The 21,301-nt window shown below is 32.9% G+C and overlaps 2 protein-coding genes across 4 annotated transcripts; both read left to right on the forward strand.

The window, feature by feature from the left end:
* Positions 1 to 7,404: 7,404 nt before the first annotated feature.
* On the forward strand, positions 7,405 to 9,483 carry LOC140866322 (wax ester synthase/diacylglycerol acyltransferase 4-like). The gene is made up of 5 exons (XM_073271295.1): positions 7,405 to 7,718; positions 7,831 to 8,409; positions 8,503 to 8,859; positions 8,952 to 9,089; positions 9,179 to 9,483. Exons 1-5 carry the CDS (start codon positions 7,518 to 7,520, stop codon positions 9,335 to 9,337), a joined length of 1,434 nt encoding a protein of 477 aa, XP_073127396.1. The 5' UTR covers positions 7,405 to 7,517; the 3' UTR covers positions 9,338 to 9,483.
* A 1,650-nt stretch (positions 9,484 to 11,133) lies between these two features.
* Positions 11,134 to 18,700, forward strand: LOC140860184 (uncharacterized). 3 transcript variants are annotated; one of them, XM_073263040.1, is made up of 11 exons: positions 11,134 to 11,323; positions 11,835 to 12,009; positions 12,265 to 12,397; positions 13,456 to 13,614; positions 15,076 to 15,374; positions 15,478 to 15,588; positions 15,673 to 16,157; positions 16,565 to 16,733; positions 17,644 to 17,883; positions 17,977 to 18,111; positions 18,442 to 18,700. In XM_073263040.1, the coding sequence occupies exons 3-11, from the start codon at positions 12,295 to 12,297 to the stop codon at positions 18,571 to 18,573; spliced, it is 1,833 nt and encodes a 610-aa protein (XP_073119141.1). In that variant the 5' UTR covers positions 11,134 to 11,323; positions 11,835 to 12,009; positions 12,265 to 12,294; the 3' UTR covers positions 18,574 to 18,700. The 3 variants fall into 3 exon arrangements, with proteins under 3 accessions (XP_073119141.1, XP_073119140.1, XP_073119142.1); XM_073263039.1 differs by having other exon boundaries at positions 11,134 to 11,321; positions 12,265 to 12,408; XM_073263041.1 differs by lacking the exons at positions 11,134 to 11,323; positions 11,835 to 12,009; positions 12,265 to 12,397 and adding an exon at positions 12,412 to 13,335.
* The last annotated feature ends 2,601 nt before the right edge of the window (positions 18,701 to 21,301 follow it).

Genomic DNA, 21,301 nt, shown 5'->3' on the forward strand with positions numbered 1-21,301 from the left:
AGGGGTCAATCCCATAAACCAATATGTATTATTTAAGGTGAGCAACAAATTGGAGTTGCTCCAATATGGGACAATCAATTCCCTATTTTTCTCCAATTTATTTCACCAAATTCAAATTATTTGCAACACTTAGAACAAAGTTTTCAAGCATCCTTTCAAGCCCTTTCAAACTCATTTCTTCCAACAATCACAATTCATTTAATATTTCCAACAATAAATATGTTAAAATAGTCCAAATGTTTGAAGCCGTGTGATTGGTCTCTCAAATTGAGAACAATAATAATAGTTTTGCTTTGCAGTGTTTAATTTTCTTTCTTTAGTTTAAGAGATTCGCGAAATCTATCGAGGGAGTAAAATAATGATAAAATGGCAGACACGATTATTGCATAGCGATTTATAGCAATTTGACGATAGCACCATGAAAATAATGTTTTTTTATATGATCTATTATATTTCCCACTGATGACCAGTTGTGATCCATGATATATAGTACGTTGCTTTGTTCAAATAAAAAATATTAATTAATTTTAACGTGAAAAATTAAAACAAAGTCAATATGTTATATATATATATATATATATATATATATATGGTGTACCTCAAGTATTTTTATTTGGAAAATTTGTAATTTTATAGTTCCGTTAGTTGATATGTTTTGGGTTTTGATCATCTAGCTAACTTGTTATGTTTGGTTTTCATTCAATAATTCGAATCTTTTTTTTAAGTTTTGGTCTTTTTTTTTTACTAAAAAACTACAAACCACATTGAATATTGTTATTTGACACGCATGCTCTTCTATGTATGTCAGTATGTAGCTCCTATAGCAAGAATAAACATGTGCATTAAAATGAATCTAAAAAAAAATAAAGATGTAGCTCCTGTAGCAAGAATAAACATGTGCATTAAGCATTAAAATGAATCTAAAAAAAATAAAGATGTAGCTCCTGTAATCTAAACAAAAATAAAGGAGAAAATAAAGCAAATGATCCCTAATATTTCAAAATGAGATGAAAAAACTGGTGGTTTTCTTTTAGTTTTGCAGTTTTGCTTAGATATATTTTAATATGTATAGTATATGTTCTATTCTCCATATCTGACTCATGAAGGATAACATCGGTATTAAATAAGCAATATTTGATATTTTGATATATTTAATGGCTTTGAACGGAAAAAAAGACCGAAATAAAAAAATTCAAATTATTGGATGAAAACTTGTGTGTCGAGCTCCAAGTCGAATTTCTAAATTTCCTATAATGGGAGTCTGGGATGCATTATATTAGTATTTGGACATACAATTGTATGATATGATATAATTCACCGACGCATGCACGTATAAAAATATTTTAAGACGTATAAATAATAATATGATTAATTATGTGAATGAGTAGCACTGTTCGAGTCAACTAGACTACTTGATCATTTAGCTAGCTCGAGAATTGGTCTCGTTCTTTTCTCATTTATAATTATAATCATGATATAAATATTGCTGCTTAATTTTCATTTGGTTTTTATTTGTGTTTATTACACATGTGGTAAATATCATATTATTTTATTAATATTAAATTTATTGGATTGGTGATTTCATATCTAAATTTTTAGTACCCGGTAAATTTCAAATCCAAACTTGGATTTTATTTTTATGGGTTAAAATGATATTATAAAAAAAAAAATTCAAACACAATAAACAAAAAAAACAGGCAATCAAATCAATTTCAAAGGAAACTGGAACTATATAAAGTGAATTTATAGGATTGCATGCTTTATCTTTTTATTAAAAAATTATAGCTACTTGTAACCATGTAATTCAAAATTTAAAAGTTATAGTTCAATATTAGTGTTATCTGTCGACCACTCTCCAATTTTAGGAGGATAATTTCACCTGGCATTTCACGATAATACTCGAACACATACATCGGATCTGATATCAATTATACTATGACCGAACACTTATCGTTTTATCAAAATTATTTATAGTGATGTTGCTAAGCGCGCAATAATACAACTCGATACATCAACTCAAATACCACGTCTCAACCTCACTCCTAGCTAGTATAGACAATCTTACACTGAGATATAATTGATTTCTCAAATTAATTGGTACATTTTAGGTTAGGCATTAAGAGCATGATTGGTACATTAGAATAAAATAAAGTATGTATGGAATCAACTTTGGAATGTAATAAAAATGAAAATTGAATGATATTTGTATTTCATTCCAATTATTTGTATCGAAAAAAATAAAAAGGAAAGAAATTAAATTATATTTAATAATCAAATATTTTTTAAAAAAAAGAAAAAAAAAATAGCTACTCAAATGTGTTATTGTTGTTATTATTATTATTATTATTATTATTATTATTATTATTAAATAATAATTAATAATATTAAAATATTATTTATTTTAGTTTAATTTAACGTATATATTGATAAGAATAATTTTTATAATTATTTTTAATATAATAATATTAATTTTATGTTAGATTGTTATAAATAAACTAAAATTTAAGAAAATTTACAATAATAAGAAGGGAGGGTGGGAATTGACGTATTATTCTCGTCCAAAATGAATGGAATGATCATTATCATCCAAAATAAATGGAATGGTCATTTTCATGAACATAGAAATACTCATTCTAATGAGAATGATCATTCTCATTCCAAGGATCATACATAAGTGACACCTGACTTTCAAACTATTACTTGTCGGTACACTTTTGGCATATAACTCATCTAACTGGTCATGCACTTTGTGTGAGGTTAGATCTTGTTGATGCTTGATAACTCTGATTTGCTTAATTAATTATTTCTTAATCATATTTAAGTGTTTAAATACTCAAAACGAAACTCGTGTCACTATAATAGGCCTTTGTTAGACGGTGTTACGAATCAATATATGTGGGACCAGTCGATCTAGTTCACATCTCGTTCGGGTAGACTTTAAATCTTGGATCCGCCATTGTACACATTGTTATTGATCAAACAAAAAATGTTTCTTTTTTTTAATTACATATATATCATAACCTTCTTTTAGTGTTAGGAATTAAAAAAAAACAACTAATTAAGCAAATTTTTAGTTAAAAGAATTGGATATTATGCGTGAAAATAAATTTTTAATTAATTCAAAATGATGTGAGTGGATCTAATCATCTTGACATGTTTGTGAAAAATAAAAATATTTAAGAAAAAATACCCATTGACTTATCACTTATGGACCCCAAATTGTATCGCGAATGATCAACAATGAATCATCGAGCCATTAAAGAGAGCAACATTGAACGTGTCTCGGCCTTTAAATTCCAATTTGATTTCATCACAGAGACCTATTCCTTACAAAATTATGTGTGATTAAATCAATTAATGTACGTTCTCTCCTTCTCTATGACTATGACGGCATTCGAATTTTGATTAAACCAACTTATAATTTTTAGGGGGGTCGGAGCTGGACCTTTTAAAAAGAATTATATTATTTGAAAATATAAAAAAAAAATACAAGAATATTATTTACTTTGTCTATTTTTTATAAGCTCAAGAACAATTTAAATAAGCATTACGTCATTTAATTTAACACTGTTGCTCTCCTGAAATTCGAATAATGAATGAAAGATATCACTTACTATTTCACATAAAGTTGAATTTGGATTAAGTAATATTGAAATTCATTGATTTCAGTTTTTTTATTGTTAAATATATATCTTAAATAATGGAAACTCAAATAGTGTCGTACTTGTTTACAATCTATTTATATTAACCACAATGTATTTCAATTTACTACAATGTTTTTTTTTTTTGACCAATTTACTACAATGTTGTTAGTATAAATAGATTGTAAATAAGTAGGATATATATGGTTTTTAATTTGCATTGTTTAAGTTATTTAATAAGCGCAAAGGAATTCAAAATACACGAATTTTAATTGTCTCAATTCAAAAACATCATTATAGATTATCCAAATCAAAGGTTTTATATAATTACAAAATAAGCAAAGAATCTCTATTAAAGTGAAATCATATAAAAAGAAATTTGGGATTTTTATGATTCGAGAAAAAATAATGAAAGTGGGTTAAAGGGTCATGTTGAGCTGAAAATTTAGGGAAAATGTTTGTTTCAATATTTTATTATTATAAATTTTTATATAAAATTTTATAACTCTCTAAGAAAATGATGATTATAGTTTGGTAAATAAAATGAAACTAAGAATGTCTAACCCAATTTCACCCATCCTCCCCCAATTTATTAGGGTGGAATAAGCCTGGGGGGCGGCTGAAATGGCATGAGTGGGGGCGTCCCAATTTATTAGGGTGGACTATGGTTTTAAATTTAATATAAATTATCAAATTTCAATTTCAATTTGATATTTTCATTTTTTTTAAAAAAAAATAATTAGTCCTTTTTTCATATGTCGTCAATTTGGTACTGATATGCATAAATCACAATAGCACCCGCGGAATAGACAAAAAAAAAAATTGAATAAAACATGACTGAAATTTAAATTTTACGATAAACAAAATCGTGCACATCATTCCATTTGCAAAGGATAACAAATATAAACATAACACAAATATAATTTACCAAAATTGATATGGTCCTAACTTTTAATTCGATGGACATGGCATTAATTTGATTGATAACACCACAGAACATTTTTAAAATAAGAAAAATCGTGCACAGATCATTCCATTTGCAAAGCATATAATTGTAAAGTTAAGAGGCAACATTTGTTTATCAAAGTTAAATATTCTTTTGTCTCACTTATTTATGCTATATTTATTTTTCATTCGTCTCATATATATATTACAATTTTCATATTTAATATTATTTTTCCTTACTCTTTTATCAATTTATCCATATTAAATTAATATCATTATCTACTTATACAATTATTTTATTCTATTAAAATTTTCATTAAATAAAGGTAAAATAGCACTCTAAAAAAATAAGGGCAAAATAGAGAATTTCTTTCTAGAATTTATTTTTTCAAATACTTACTTAATTTATGTGAAAGCACACACTTTTTTTTATGAACGAGACGTAGAGAGTACGGTTTAACTCGTGTCACGGTTTAACTTGAGTTTCGTGCATGGAGATAGAATTCAAGTACTTGCAGTCAAGAATGCCTGCGATCGAGACGATGTGAATATTTATGGGAGCCATCGAATTAATGAGCATTAATTCAATTGATGTTTAATGGTGTAGTGCGTATCGTATCCCAAGATGCATGTTCCTCAATTATAATCTTTTGCCCAATGTTACACTTCATCGCGCATGCGAGCCAACAGAAAACGAAAGGGTTTACTTGTGAGAGTTGGTTTAATTATTAATATGAATTAGGTGAATTAACTTTCATCTTTACCAAACTAATTAGGGATGGCAATGACCCGACCCCGCATCAAACCCGTTTCGGTGGCGCGGGTCCACAAACGGGTCTGAGATGGGTCTCGAGTTTGGCCAAACTCGCCTCGGATCCGCCCGCCATGCATGTATATATGTATATATAAATTTAAAATGTACATATACATATATATATATAAATATAAAATATATATGTAATATTAATAATATATAATCATATTTTTATACTAAATATTCAATATTTCATCCATAATTTTAGTGTATAATATTATTGGATTGAAATCAATTTATTTTATTATGATATATTTAGTATAAAAATGTATTATTATAATATTTTTTGGTTAATAATTATTAATTAATTACAAATTGATCAATTTTAACTTGTGAGAATATATTTTTTTGTTTTAAATACTATCAATATATAATTGAAATTAAATTTAATTATTTTTGTTAATTTTATATTTTTTAATTTAATAAATTTAAAATTATTTAATTTTTGACGGGTCCAACGGGTCTAACCCGGATTGGATCATCGGGTTCGCGGGGCAGAGCGGGTCTTGGGTTCAGCCAAACCCGCCCCAGACCCGCCCCGTTGTCATCCCTAAAAATAATCTTCAAGTACTTTGGGTTTAAAATATATATAAACTATTTTTAAGGGAAAAAATATACCAACAATCATTATCAAGAATTAAACATACAATTAATTTTAATATTTGATTTGAAACTGATTGTAATAGAAGTGTGGAGATCGATCGACATAGGAAATGTGAAAATATATATGGATGAGAATTAGTAAGCTAATGTAGGCGAATAATCAACTCATCACAATTTAGTCATCAATGAAAATGAAATAGAAACTAAAATTGTGAAAACAAATAAAACAAAGACAGAGAGAGATAGGGGGAGAGAGAGAGTTCTTAATTTATATTAGTGATTCAAAGCACGCTTTTACAGTATTTTTTTAATAAAATTTGTTTTTTATTTTTGGTTTGGGAGAAAAGAACGTTCGTTTGGGAGACATGTGAAAGAAACACGGGAAGAAATTAGAATTATGAAAGTTGTCAAAATGTTATTTTGCCTTTTGCCTTAAAAAAAATGAAAGCTGTGCAGAGAAATATCAAAGAACAGGGGTAAAATGGAGAAAAAAATTGGTGTCATCTTGACACACCAAAACTAGTTATTAAAAGGTGCCCAAATTTTATATAATAGTATAGACGTTAAAGAGGAAAAATGACGAGAGTGTGTGTCACATTAACCACCATGAAACAAAAGAAGGCTCTATCGGTCTTTAAATGAAAATTTTGATCTTATATGTCTTTAAGAGACATGGAACACTGTATTTTTTAGCTAAATATTTATCTTTTTTTTACCCAATTTTGGCCTCTTAAATTTCACTTTTAATTCTACATGTATATTTCAATTTTTGGTATTTTTTTTTTATTTTTCATTGAAAAAGACTGACGTGACATTGAACAATTCAGCACTATATTTATGTCACATGAACACAGCTGCGTTCTTTTATATCAATGATATATTAAAAAAAAAAAACTAAAATTGACAACGCTAAAGACCAAATATATGACAAAAAAACACAGTTCTTCTAATTATAAACATGGGGGTTTGTAAAATTCGATCATACCCTTAAGGGTAACATCTTTTAAAGACTTGATGGTTCAAATTCTTCTAAATGTGAGATCGAGCTGCATGTTTTAATGCTCGAACCACATACGATGATAATTGATAAATACGGGCGTTGAAAATTCATCAATACGCCAAAAACCTCTTGTGTTGAAGGGGTCTCGCAGTCGAAAATTTATGACACACAAATACAACTAATTCAGATATCGGTATGAACGTAAGATAGTAATAAGGAATGAATTAACTACGCCACCTTAATTTATGGCAACGGTGCCAGTTCTTACAGCAAAAACTATTATGTCCTCTGTGGCCCATGCTACCCACTTCTGTTGACTATTTCTAGCTAGCCTAGCTCCGATCCCCTTATATGGCACCTTCGTACGTATGTATGTGCATCATGTTTGTGTTATAAAAAGCCGTCCCATGCTCAAAGCAATTAAACTTATAATTCGAAGTGATCTTTCACTAATAACTTACCTTTAATTTTTTTAAGACAAAAAATTTGATAGGATTGTAGATCGAGGAGAATCATGTCGGTGAAGAATATGGAGTTCGAGGATGAGGATACATTTGCGCCCATGAGCCCGAGTGCGCAATACTTGAAAAGCTCGGCATTGTCTCTGTCTATTCTCGGAGTTTTGGAGTTTCAGTTACCCATCGATGATTCCATGACCATGCAGCTTCTTAAAGAGGTGTTTTTGCCCATAAATCCAAGATTTTCTTCAATCATGGTTAGTAATTTTTACATCTATATATGTTTGAATCCAACGCACTTGGCTAGCTAAGACAAAGCCAGTAAATTATATTATATATAGCTAATGAATGGTCTTGATTCGGAAACAGGTTACGGATGATAAAGGAGTAAAGAAATGGAAAAAAGTCGACGTGCATCTCAAAGAGCACGTACATGTGCCCACTTCTGGTGATAACTCAGTCGTTTTCTACGACGAATTCTTAACCAATTACCTGTCAAAGCTCGCTACGGAAGAGTTCCCACCGAGCAGGCCTTTGTGGGAAATCCACATAATCAAATACCCAACCACCAATGCAGCTGGGAGTATAATTTTCAAGCTACACCATTCGTTAGGCGATGGCTACTCTTTGATGGGAGCCCTTTTATCTTGTCTACAAAGAGTGGACAACCCTGTGATGCCTCTAACGTTCCCTTCCCAGAAATCCAACGCCAAGGATCGCGATACTACTCGTGGCTACGGGTTTTTACGACGCCTCCCAAAGGTCTTCTCCGGGTTATCTTACACACTTCACGATTTCGGCTGGAACATTTTCAAGAGCAATTTGATCCAAGACGACAAGTCTCCTGTCCGATCGGGTGTCGAAGGAGTCGAATTTCGACCCATTGTCACGTGTACTTCCACTTTTTCCATTGATAGTCTCAGGCAAATCAAGAGCAAACTCAATGTGGTGAGATAGCTAGCTAGTCTTAATTTATAAGTTACGTATCCCACTAAGTATATATTATATGCTTATAGCTTTTATTATAAAAAAAATTTACAGACGCTTAATGATGTGATTACGGGAATAATCATATTCGGGACCCGTCTATACATGCAAAAGACAAGCCAAGAAAGTGGCGGCGAAGCAAAATGTACGTCACTGGTGTTGTTCAACACAAGGGCCATCGGGGGCTACAAATCAGTGAACGAAATGATCAAGCCCGAATCACAAACCCCTTGGGGTAATCGTTTCGCCTTCTTGCTAGTTTCAATCCCGAAACTGACGAAAAACGAGTCCGACGATCCTCTGATATTCGTCGAAAAAGCACATCGAATGATCAAGAGACAGAAGAACTCCGCCGCGGTTCATTTAACTGGCCAGCTCCTCGGTCTCATAACAAAGATCCGAGGCCCCGAGGTATATATGCATATGCCCGATTCCGCGATCAAACCCGCGTGCTCTAATTTTACGACATATGTTATAAGTTTATGTTTGATTAATCAATACAGGCTACAGCTCGATACATCCATGGAACGTTGAAGAACACGAGCATGGCGATTTCCAGCTTGATAGGACCTGTAGAACAAATGGCCTTGGCTGGTCAGCCTATCAATGGATTGTATTTTGCCGTGGCTGGTCCGCCTCAGGTAAAATTAATTAAATCATTTTTGTAAAATGATGACAACAAATGTGATAGACGATATTTAGTCGATAATCATGTAATATATATTTGCAGAGTTTGTCTGTGACGATGGTGAGCTATGTGGGGAAGCTGAGGATTGCAATGACGATGGAGAAAGGTTTCATGGATCCGAATAAGTTCAAATCATGTATAGAATACGCCTTTGAATCAATCTACAGCGCCGCACTCAACGCTACTCCCACAAAACAATGAATCACGTTCACTGGTCCCCAATATATATATATATGGGACTCGTTTGTTTTATATAAAAATATTATTACGTTGTTTCGATTTTGGTTTTATTTAGACAGATGGAGTTTGAATGTATTTTTTTGGACAAGTTGTTTTCTAAAATTATAAACAAGAAAAGATATGTATTTTAGTCACGTTGACTTGTTATTTGGGCAAGGTGTTTTAGTCGGTGAGAATTAGGATATATATTGTTGAAAATGGAAAAATGACGTAATCGATCGTAAATTTGTTTAAAGTTTCATCAAATTAATTTTTTTAAAAAAATGATTACTATAACTTTTAATCTAATCCGCTTGGATTTATATCCACGGCCTACTTAACCTGTTGACTTCAATATGGTTGGCACAACATTTAATTTTTCATGCGATTGGTTTTAGTTTTCATATCTCTTGTTGCGTAATAAATTTTATTTAATCAAGTGGTTATAATGTCCGTTGGGGGCATACTTACATTATTACAATCAGATTCCCGACATGCGCGTGAAATTATAAAATGGATCTATTTAATTGTAAAATTATATTTTTAATTGTGAATTTGTGATCAATCTCAAAGCAAGAAATATTCAAAAATAAAATAAAATTATCAATGAATAAGCTAAAAGGAAATTAACTTTTTTATTACTCTGTTCCATATATTTTTTTTTTTCTTTTTTACACATATTAAGAAAAAGTTATTGGAAAAATAAATTTTATATAAACTTTCTATTTTATCCCTATTTAATGTATTAAAAAATAATTGTATAATTTTGAAAGTGTAGTTAATAGGGGTATATTAGTAAAGAAATGTAAAAAAATATTACTAAATGACTATATATTTAGGACAAACAAAAAAGAAAATATGAATAATATAATTGAAACGGAAAAAATATTTTTCAATCCATATATTTTATATTTGATCGGCAAATTCCTTAACCCAAGAAATTTGTAACTTTAATATTTTTATTAATTAAATATCATAGGTGGTAGACATTAGACTCGAGTCCATTTCTCGGTGTTGGTATAATGGCTTGTGATCGCATGGGCATGAATATTCGCGCAATCTCTCCCCGGTCGAACTAGTTTGATCAAGATCATTTATTAAAATATTTACTACCTTCTCTCAATATCTACTTAGACTTTTAGTTACCGTTTAGTATAATGAATGTGATGTACGATAGATGATTAAAAATATGATGAAATGTGGATAAGCAAGACATAGATATGAATAATATGTTGGTTTGTATGTTTTTGATTTTGTAGGATTATTGTGTTTGTTTTCTTAATTATCATTGTCAATTTCACACAATTTCACTTATATGACACTCATCCTCCACTAATACCATGAGTTGAAAGGTATTTGTCATCAAGCCTACATCTAATGACATATTGGGCCGTGAGATATCATTGGGTTAACCAAAAAATGAAAAAAAACATGAGATGAGTAAAAATTTGTGTCTCATCTCACTTTCGTCTCATGTACTACTGAGATGCTATATTTAAGATAATACCTTTAAATCATCATTTACCTCGTAGAATAAATGGTGAAACATGCACACGAATGATAAATCAACGTATTATGATAAATAATGATACGTGACACTACTCATATGTTTGTTTATATATATATATATATATATATATATATATCATCTAAAGCTAATATAAATGTTATTATTCTAAAATAAATAAATAAATAACCATCGTATTGTTATATATATTAACAAAAACTATATATTGCAATAAAAAAAATAAAAAAAAAAAGGAGATGCAATGCATTTTCTGTCCTTTAAGGGCTAATTTTCCCACAAAATTCTCATTTCATAAAACGTTCGAAAAATCCAACTAATTTTCTACATCGCAATTGCAAGTTTCCCCGTTCGTTCGATACTCAGATTCGACTTTTTTTCCTCCTATGGGGGTGTAAGGGCTGATTCATACAAGTCCACGCATTATCCGCCACCGAAACAGTGTAAATTGCTAAAATTTTGTGATTGTGCCAATTTGTCTGTCTTTTACGTTTATTACTGTTTGTTTGTGAATCTGTTATTCTCATTGAGTATTTCTATTCGTTTGTATCAACTACTCTGTTTTGATTAGTTAATGAAGCTAAGCTCAATGTAAGAGTTTGATTCGGTTTTAGCTGCCTTACACTGAATAACTTTGACAGTGGTAATTGCTTTTCAGCTTAATTTCCCTGCACGCCACCTATCCACCAACGATATGGAGAGAATAAAATTTGAATCTTGTTTGAGCTGCTGCTTAAGAACTTGATTACTGGGTTGAATTTTTTCTTTCCTTCTATGATGTGTTTATGATGTGAATATCTTGAAATACTATTTATCCATGAGCTTCATGACAACTTCTTATGCTATAATGTTTTTTTAGTAACTAGCTGTGTAACAGGCACCGGATAACATATCTGGACTAAATAAATTCATAATTCAATTGTAACAACATTTAATTTATTTTTTTTAATGCAGGCCTCATCACGGTGCTATGAATTTGTTCCCTTGTTGTTGATTCATGTTCAGCTGTGGATTATTCTTCAAAGGATTATTGAGTCTTTGGACATCAATGTGACACTATTTCCTGTTAGCCATCAACTTCTGTGGGCAGGGGCCTTTGCTAGCCCCAATCTTCCATCCGATTCAAAGGGTAACCTTAGGTGGTGTTTGGAAGAGCTTTTAGAAGCACTTCTCAGCTTTTCCGTTAACAAAAATTTGAAATTTTGTAAACTTTTGTTAATGAAAAACTGGGAAGTGCTTCTTAGAAGCTCTCCCAAACACTACCTTAGTATGTTGTTTCATGCTAGAAGTAGTTTTTATTTTTGCTAATTTACTCAGTGGGTGATAATTAAATTTGAGTGGTCTTGGCCATAATGCTTGGTTGATATTGTACTGTATGTGACAGGGATTTTGATCATGCCTCGCAAAGTGAACTATGGAGTTGATTATGATGATGACTATGGTGATGGTTTCGGTGATGACTATGACTATGACTACGAGGATGATTATGAAGAATTGCTGGAAAAAGATGAGACTAAGTTTGTGTCTGGTTAGAGAAAAGTTGGCCTGATCAGTTATTGATTGATATTATTTATTTGTTTTGCAAGTTAAGAGTTTTCTTTTTCTTTTTTCCCCCCACCACATCCATTTTTATTCTCCCATTGACTCTAACTAAGCGGCTGAAGGCAGATTGCCTTGCAGCGGCAGTCCGGAAACTGCTGGCCGCCTTATCTTAAAGCTTATGATTATTAATTATGATTGACTCTCAATGGAGGTAGATGTGCAGAAAAAAGGAAATCACAGACGATATTTTTGGTGCTGAACTTTTTCTTCACTGGGCTGAGGCCTTATTTATGTTAAACTTCAAACATCATATTTAGTTCCTTGTCAAGCAAATATATGGTTCATATTAAACTGACATCGGTAAAGGATTTCTTGAATCTGTTGTTACTTCATTTCAGTAAGTATCCTCCATTGATGTAAAATTATGGGGTCTGCTTTCCCTCCTTAAGTTACTTATCTGCAGAAAGACAGGGATCAGTATACCATAGTAATGCTACAGTATGTCAAGGTAGTTTCTGAATTGAAGTTCATTAGTGTTTGGTGTGAGGTTAATCCCTAAAAGCTTATGGAAAATCGATTCCTTAGGGGTCAGTTCAATCAGTAATGAGAGAAACCATGAGGTTGTCTAGAACGAGCCGCAATGTGCATCGAAAGCACTGTGTTAAGGCATTATCCTAAAAGCCAAGACCCGTACCGAAACTAGTCCATGATTGAGCTAGTTTTGAGAGCTATTCCCCAAAATTTCTCATTGAATAAATGAAGATTCACAAAAAAATCATTTGGGCTTCATGTTGACCATATCTTGAAGAAGGAATGAGAGCTTGTCGGCTGAAATGAAGTCATATCTTTTAAACCACAATGGTTGTTAATCTCATTGCCTCAGGAATTTTCTGACGACCATACCCATGGAGAAGTAATACTAGAACTTCTACTTAATCTTTGTGTTCTCTTCTTTGTTTCCTTGAGTCTTTAACAAAAATGTATGCAGTTATTCCAATATATTCTCATTTTCTTGATTGTTTTTATGCGACAGGTACCCCTGACATAAAGGCTAAACAGGAACTCCTCCAGACAGAGGTGTGGCTTTGCCCAATATGTGCTTTTGATAATGAAGATAGCATGTCTTCATGTTACATATGTGGAGTTTTACGTAATCCCTTGAGAAAAATTAATAGCAGCTGTATTCCTGCAGGTATATCTGTTCATTACAGATCTCTCTTTTTTTCTTATCCAAATCTCTCCTGGTGCATAGTGCATGTCAGACATTAACATTTTGCTCTATCTTGTGTCTCATGCACTGCCTTTTCATGGTCATGTACTTATCAAAGCATCAATTCTCCTGCTCATGCTTCTCAAAGGATTTCTTGGAATTACCATATTTCTTTTATTTAACGAGTCTTCTGATTTTCATGGGCTACCCTCTGATGGTTGCATTTTGGCCCTCGTACTTATTTTCAGTTTTTGTCAGCGGTGCTTTATTTCCTGAAAATACTTTTTAGGGTATATCATTTCCATGTAGTCAATGGCAACATGCAAAGATGGCAGAGCATCAATTGTGGCCAAGTCTCTTTTTTGGATAGTTTCCACCAAAACCACCACTATATATACTCTTTGAATCACAAGATAATGTTGTTCTGCTGACGATGACCTTAACTATCCATGAGCATGGAAATAAATGTGTTGATTTTCTTGATTTTGCAGTGGTTTGGCTGTTAGATTTGTTACGGAGCTAATTAAGGTCATAACTTGTTCTGTAGCTGATTGACATCGACTGTTAGACCACAGATTAAGAACTGAATTTATATTGCTAACTGAATAGAAATATTTTCCCAGAGATAAACCTCTTTACATAAACCCTAGCCAAAGCTAGTATTTCACTATAACTCTGGGTTTATAATTATAGAGGTCATCATTGGATGAGTTTATGGATAAATTAGCCAAAAACACGTGATGTTATATTTATGGCAGACTAATACCCAAAGGTTTGAGCCTGGGAGTGATTCATTGATTGTGGAGTCCTAGTGACCAGCAGTTACATTCCCTGAATATTTCGTTTCATATTTTGTGTTAAGATTGTTGGTCGCAGATGGTGGCAGTTGTTATTTAGTTATATATATATATATATATATATATAATTTAATATTTGGTCACAGTATCAACAAAAGAAACTGGGACATAGTAACCTGTGAAATTCTATTGTACAATGGCTTGGTTTTTTTTTTTTTTTGGTGAGTGATACAATGGCTTGTTTTGGTTCCTCTTTGGTTGGTCTTCTTAGATACATTTACATTTGCCTTTAATCATCTGTAGAGAAGAATAATAACCAAAATTTCCACCTGTTAGTGTTTTAGATAAATAATCCTTGGACCTTAGATGATCCAGTAAATGTGAATTTTGGGTTTATTTCTACTCTGCAAACAGCTTTTTTATTTGTTTTATGAGTTGGAAGAAGTTGCTTTACCATTTTGTTTTGTGCTATATATATTTAATTTGGGCAATTTTACATTCTAAACTGTGCCGCTATTATTATGCTTGGTTGGATAATATTTGAACTAGATCTACTGGTTTATGCTCCTTTGGGGTTTTTGATAGCTTTGTGATTCAACTTTCTTTTGCTTCCATCAAATATTAATTTGTCTTTACGTGTCTCTAGATCTCGTCTCAAGTGAAAAAGAGATAAAGACGCTGTCTCAATTGGCTGCTGAAGCGCCGGACACCTCTCCAGCTTTAGTGTCAAAAGGGAGATTTAGTGCGGAGAAAGAGAAACAATCTGCTTCAGGCAGTGGGAACTATCCTAATAATTCTTTTAGTAGTAAGAACATTGTGTCTAGATCTGGAAACACTGACATTATCAATGAGCAAAACCTGGCATCAATTCTAGAATATAAGCCAGAGACATGGATGATTCCTGACAAAGTAGATGATGGGTTGAGCCAACTTAATCTCGCAATCGTGAGCTCTCCCCCACCCCAAACCCCTCTTCCTCTATATAAATTTTTTCCTTAGCAACTTGTTTATGTGCAACCATTGTTTATATTTCTTCGTAAATGCTTAGGTTGGCCATGTTGATTCTGGGAAATCAACACTTTCGGGAAGGTTGCTTCATCTTTTGGGGCAAATATCCCAGAAGGAAATGCGCAAATATGAAATGGAAGCCAAACAACAGGTAATATAACAAGTTTTTCCCTTATTCTTATCATGCTTCTGGTTTGGGTAGCTGAAATACATCGTTTTTTTGTTATTTGACCAGGGAAAAGGGTCTTTCGCTTATGCATGGGCACTAGATGAAAGTGTTGAAGAAAGGGAGAGGGGTATAACTATGACTGTGGCTGTTGCTTTTTTCAAATCTAGAAGATATCGTGTTGTACTACTTGATTCTCCTGGCCATAGAGACTTTGTTCCGAACATGATATCTGGAGCAACCCAAGCAGATGCTGCAGTTCTTGTAATAGATGCTTCCATGGGTTCATTTGAAGCTGGCCTGGATGCTAATGGAGGGCAAACGAGGGAACATGCACTGCTAATTAGAAGCTTTGGAGTGGATCAGATAATAGTTGCAGTCAACAAAATGGACGTTGTGCAATACTCTATGGAACGATTTGATGTTGTTAAGCATAAACTAGGAACGGTTCTTCGCTCTTGTGGGTTCAAGGATTCTTCTATATCATGGATCCCACTAAGTGCCATGGAAAACCAAAACTTGGTGGCTAATCCTTCTGATGTACGGTTCTCTTGGTTAGTAGCTTGTATTGCTTCCTTTTCTATTTGCTTAATATTTAATAAATTATCTCACTCTTGATCTTCATGCACTTTAGTTGAGGAAACAATTAATTTGATAGATTAATTTCTGCTGCTGTGACCATGTACATGGAAAATAAATATTTATAGCTTACCGTGCTTTTACTATGACGATGAGTATAACATCAAGACGTGCATGAGATCTGCAAGTTACCATTCTAACTGCTGTAATATGTGTCTTAGTGAAGAAAGAAGTTTTTCTTGTTCTTTGTTTCTTGTCGTAAGGATTTGCAGCAGTCCGTGTTGAGTTCATTGAATATACTTGCACGTGTACTGTTCTCAAAATTTTCGTGTTTGTCTATATCAATAAAAAAACTCTCCGCCCCCTCCCTGTTCTGTTTCAGGTTTAAGGGGCATTTTTTGTTGGATGCAATAGATTCCCTCCAACTGCCTGCGAGAGATTACTTCAAGCCTCTTGTTATGCCTATATGTGATGTTATGAAATCACAGTCACAAGGTCAGGTCTCTGCAAGTGGTAAATTAGAGAGTGGAGCTATTCGAACTGGTTTCAAGGTACAGGATGTTGTGGCTCCTTAGTTCCAATTCAATTTTTTGGTAGACATCAAAAGTCGACAATGATTTTTTCCTTTCTATTTGGAGGATTTTGAATTCAATAACAAATGGAGGATTTTGAATTCAGCAGCAGAAACTTTTGCATCTCACTACAGAAATACTGTGGTAGTCCATCGTGTGTTGCACATTTCTACTCCATATCGACATAATTGTGATTGCATGTTCAGCCCTACTTTCAGTCAAATACCCTTTGGTTTTGCTGTTTAAACCTACCTGCCATTTCTTGGTTTCCAACCTGTGCCAAATTTATTAATCCAGAGACTATGTTGGTTAAAATCACACAAACTATTAGGAAATATGGGACTTCAAAACCCTCACGATTGCACACAAACCTGAAATACAAAGTGTGCTTTAAGCTGAGATTAAGTGTGATATTTTCATACCGAGATCCATTGTTAGAGACTTGCATCTGAAAAGCTCACTTCCATTGTACTTTAAAATACCTAACAGTTTACGTTTGTAGGGTTTATATGTGAAGGCGTCTTATTTGCGTATTGATATTAAATTTATTATTAACTATCGTAATTCTATGGATTCTAAAGCATCTGATGATGTAGCTTGTGTAAATTGTGAAGTAAGAGCATTTTACTACATGTGCCGTTTTTGGTTGTTTAGTTTGCAAAATAATTAAGATGTGCTTGGTATTACCGCTCTCTGGCAGTCCACTTGTATGTATGCTTTTAAATGGATTTAGGTCGATTCGTCAAGTTTGATGCTTCTTTTTTGGGGGATAAGTTTAACTCTGGAATTCTCCATCTGTTTATTTGATGTGGGTTGCATAATTGGATGGATAATCCCAATTGTTTCCCTTCCTGCAGAATATATTATATAACATTGTTGTTGGCTACAGGTACTTGTTATGCCTTCAAGAAATTTAGCAACTGTCCGTTCTTTGGAACACAATTCTCAGATCTGTGATGTCGCAAGAGCCGGTGATAATGTTACTATAAATTTGCATGGTATTGAGGGCAGTCGCGTGGCAGCTGGAGGTGTTATCTGCCACCCTGATTTCCCAGTTCCTGTTGCAAATCACCTGGAACTCAAAATTCTTGTGCTGGATATATCTACTCCAATCTTAATTGGTTCCCAGGTTGCACCACAAATGCAGCACATGCTAATCTTTCTCGAGGTAATAAATTATTTCAATGTGATGTTCACACATTTTTATGGATATTTTTTGCAGTTGGAAATTCACATACACCATGCAAAAGAGGCTGCTCGGGTGGTGAAGATATTGACACTGCTAGATCCAAAGACTGGGAAAGAGACAAAGAAATCCCCAAGATGTTTATTAGCTAAGCAGAATGCAGTAATTGAGGTTAGTACATAAATGCTCAGCCCCATAACTACCACCCCTGTGCCCCTACTCAATGGCGTTCAAGTCCCTTCTTTCATGCATTTATGTGATTTACATGAATGAACAAAATGTGTTTTAATAAACGTGTGTCAATTACCTAAACACATCCATGGAACATGAGATTGGAATAGGACTTGCTGCTACGCCCAGGGGGTCTATCTACTCTTTGCAAAGAAAAAGTTCATAAATCACAGAAAAGGCCTTCCTCTTTGGTTTCTAGATTAGATTTTCCGGAGGAAAAGTTGAGAAAACAGAGCACATTATTTACTAGTTCTGTTTTCAAATGTACAGGTGGTTCTGCAGGAATCCGTTTGTGTGGATGAGTACAGTAACCGTAGAGCTCTGGGAAGGGTGTCCCTAAGAGCATTAGGAAGGACTATTGCTCTTGGTGTTGTAACTCAAATTATTAAGAGGGAAGAATAGTTTGATGTTAGATAAATGAGTGCATACATATATTTTTGAAGAACTAATGTGTAATCCAAGTTCATTTACGAGGCATGTCTTACTTAACTCACCATTTTTCAGTGCTGGTGGGAATATTGATTGATTCTTTGCGTGAGATGGAATTTTATCTTCACAAGAATTTGGTTTGCCACGGATGAAGACTGAAAAAATACTCGGAAAATTTGAAAAAATGATCTTGATCGAATTTCTTTTTCTTGTTTTTAAAACACTAGTTAAAGGCGCGTGTGGTGCACATGGGAACACACTTTCATTATCGACAAGTGTTGTAATACAAGTAAATTAGTTGAGATGAAAAGATATTAATGTGCAACTAATTAATGATTTTCATGGTATTTTAGCAAATAGTAAAATTCGATATAATATAATATGTACAACATTTATTATAAAATAAGCGCAAAAAATCTTTGTCCAAAAATTTTATATGTTACAAATCTGATTGAACCTATAGTTGTTGAAAATCATAGTTTTAATGAATATAATAATTTTGTATAAATTAAACATTGGAAAAAATATATAATTTGATGTCATGACATATTTAATAAAATAAGATTTGAGAAACAATATAATAATAAATAATAATATAAATAATGCATTCTAAACTTTAAATTAAATTATTGTGTCAAATGTTTTATTTATTTATATTTTGGACTTTTCTTTTTTCCCCATTTTTTCGTTTTCCATCCGTTTTTTTTTTTCTTTGTAAAAAACATAATTTAATCATCATCTTCAATAGTAATTATTGTGGTGCTATTTTCATCAATTATTTGCAAATTTATATTTTATTCTTTGGTTATTTTGTTGAACGAATACTTTTTTTATGCTGAAAATATTTCTTTGCAAGAGTAGATATAATTTCATTGTCTTCGATCTCCATTCTTGTGTTATTATCTTCTATTACTTGTAAGTCAATATCGTTAATGGTTAATGATGTTATTGGACGTTCTCTTTTATTTTTAATTTCTTGTGTTCGAAATTTACTGTTGTAATGATTGCATTAATCTATCTCATTTATGTATGCGTTGAAACAATATGATTTGTTGTGTATTTGTTAATGAGTGATATACGTTAATCAAATTAAATTAAATATTGATTTTGTAATTTTCTATTGATTACCTTTTTTTATAACTATTGACTTATGGAAAAAAATTGTAATATAAATAATGCATTCTAAATCTTAATTTAAATTATCGTGACAAATGTTTTTTTTTTATATTTTGAATTTTTCTCTATTTCACGATATTTTTTCATTTACCATCTGTTTTTTTTTTCTCTATGAAATAATTAATATTCTCGTTATCTTTATAATAATTCCACTCCATCAATCATTTGAATTTTTCAATATTTTTATTATTATTATTATTTTATTTTGTTGGACGACCTTTTTTTTTATGCTAAAAATATGTGAGACTCATGTCCCACATGAAAAAAATAAAAGCTTTAAAATGAGTTTAAAATGAGCTACAATTGACTTCTATAGCAACTTGGGTTAATCATTTTCGTAAAGCGAGGACGAATACGAAGTAGTTGCTGTAGTGGCCCATTGTGTGCAGTCGCGCCGGCGCGGGCCTGGGCTCAGGGCGTGACAGAATGGTATCAGAGACAGGTTACCAGCCGGCAGACTCCGGGAAAAAGTGCTATGCGGGGCAAAGTGCTACGTGCATGGGAGCCACCTCTTGAACCTGCGGGGCAAAGTGCTACATGACGGGAGCCACCTCTTGAACCCGTAAGAGCCACCTCTAGATTCCCGGTGCTGGTAGATCTAGAGTTCAGGTCGTGACGAGGACGTCGTGTTCTGAAGGAAGGGTGATTGTGAGACTCATGTCCTACATGGAAAAAATAAAAGCTTTAAAATGAGTTTAAAATGAGCTACAATGGACTTCTGTAGGAACTTGGGTTAATCATTTTCGTAAAGCGCGGACGAATACGAAGTAGTTGCTGTAGTGGCCCATTGTGTGCAGTTGCGCAGGCGCGGGCCTGAGCCGGGGGAGTGACAAAATATGTCCTTAAAATAATAAAAATAATTTTTGCATCCCCGATCTACATTTTGATATGTTATCGTCTTTTATTATTTGTGTGTCAATATCGTTAACAATCAATGTCTTTGGACATATTTTTTTTCTTTTTAATTTCTTGTTTTGCGAAATCTACTGATCTCTTTTTGCGTGTAATGTTTTGTTGCTGAAATTTTTATTGTATTCTGAATGTATTTAATTAAAAATGCTAACATTCCATCTTTTTATTTCAAATGTCTTGTATATTTTGAAAATAAATGTATATTATTCTTTATTTGATGTATCTAAATGGTTGTGGTATATTTAAGTATTGTCGTCCTATATATAAAGTAGAATTTATTAATAATTGCTAGGGATGTCAAAACGGGCCAGTGGGACGGGCCAATCCACAACCCGTCGCAACCCACTATTAGGCGGGGCGGCCCACCTTTTAGGCGAGTTGAGAAAACACCATTCAATCCACCTATTTTAAGTAGCGGGGCGGGCCAACCCAACGGGCCTAATTGTAATTTGGCGGATTTTGGCGGGCCAACCCGCAACCCACCCTAACCTACCATTAGGCGGGGCGGGGCGGCCCACCTCTAGGCGGGTTGGTAAAATGACAACCCAACCCACCTATTTTGTATGGCGGGGCGGGTCAATCCGACGGGCCTAGCCCATTTTGACACCTTTAA

The sequence above is a fragment of the Henckelia pumila genome, chromosome 4, assembly GCF_033568475.1.
Source record: "Henckelia pumila isolate YLH828 chromosome 4, ASM3356847v2, whole genome shotgun sequence".
NCBI lineage: Eukaryota > Viridiplantae > Streptophyta > Magnoliopsida > Lamiales > Gesneriaceae > Henckelia > Henckelia pumila.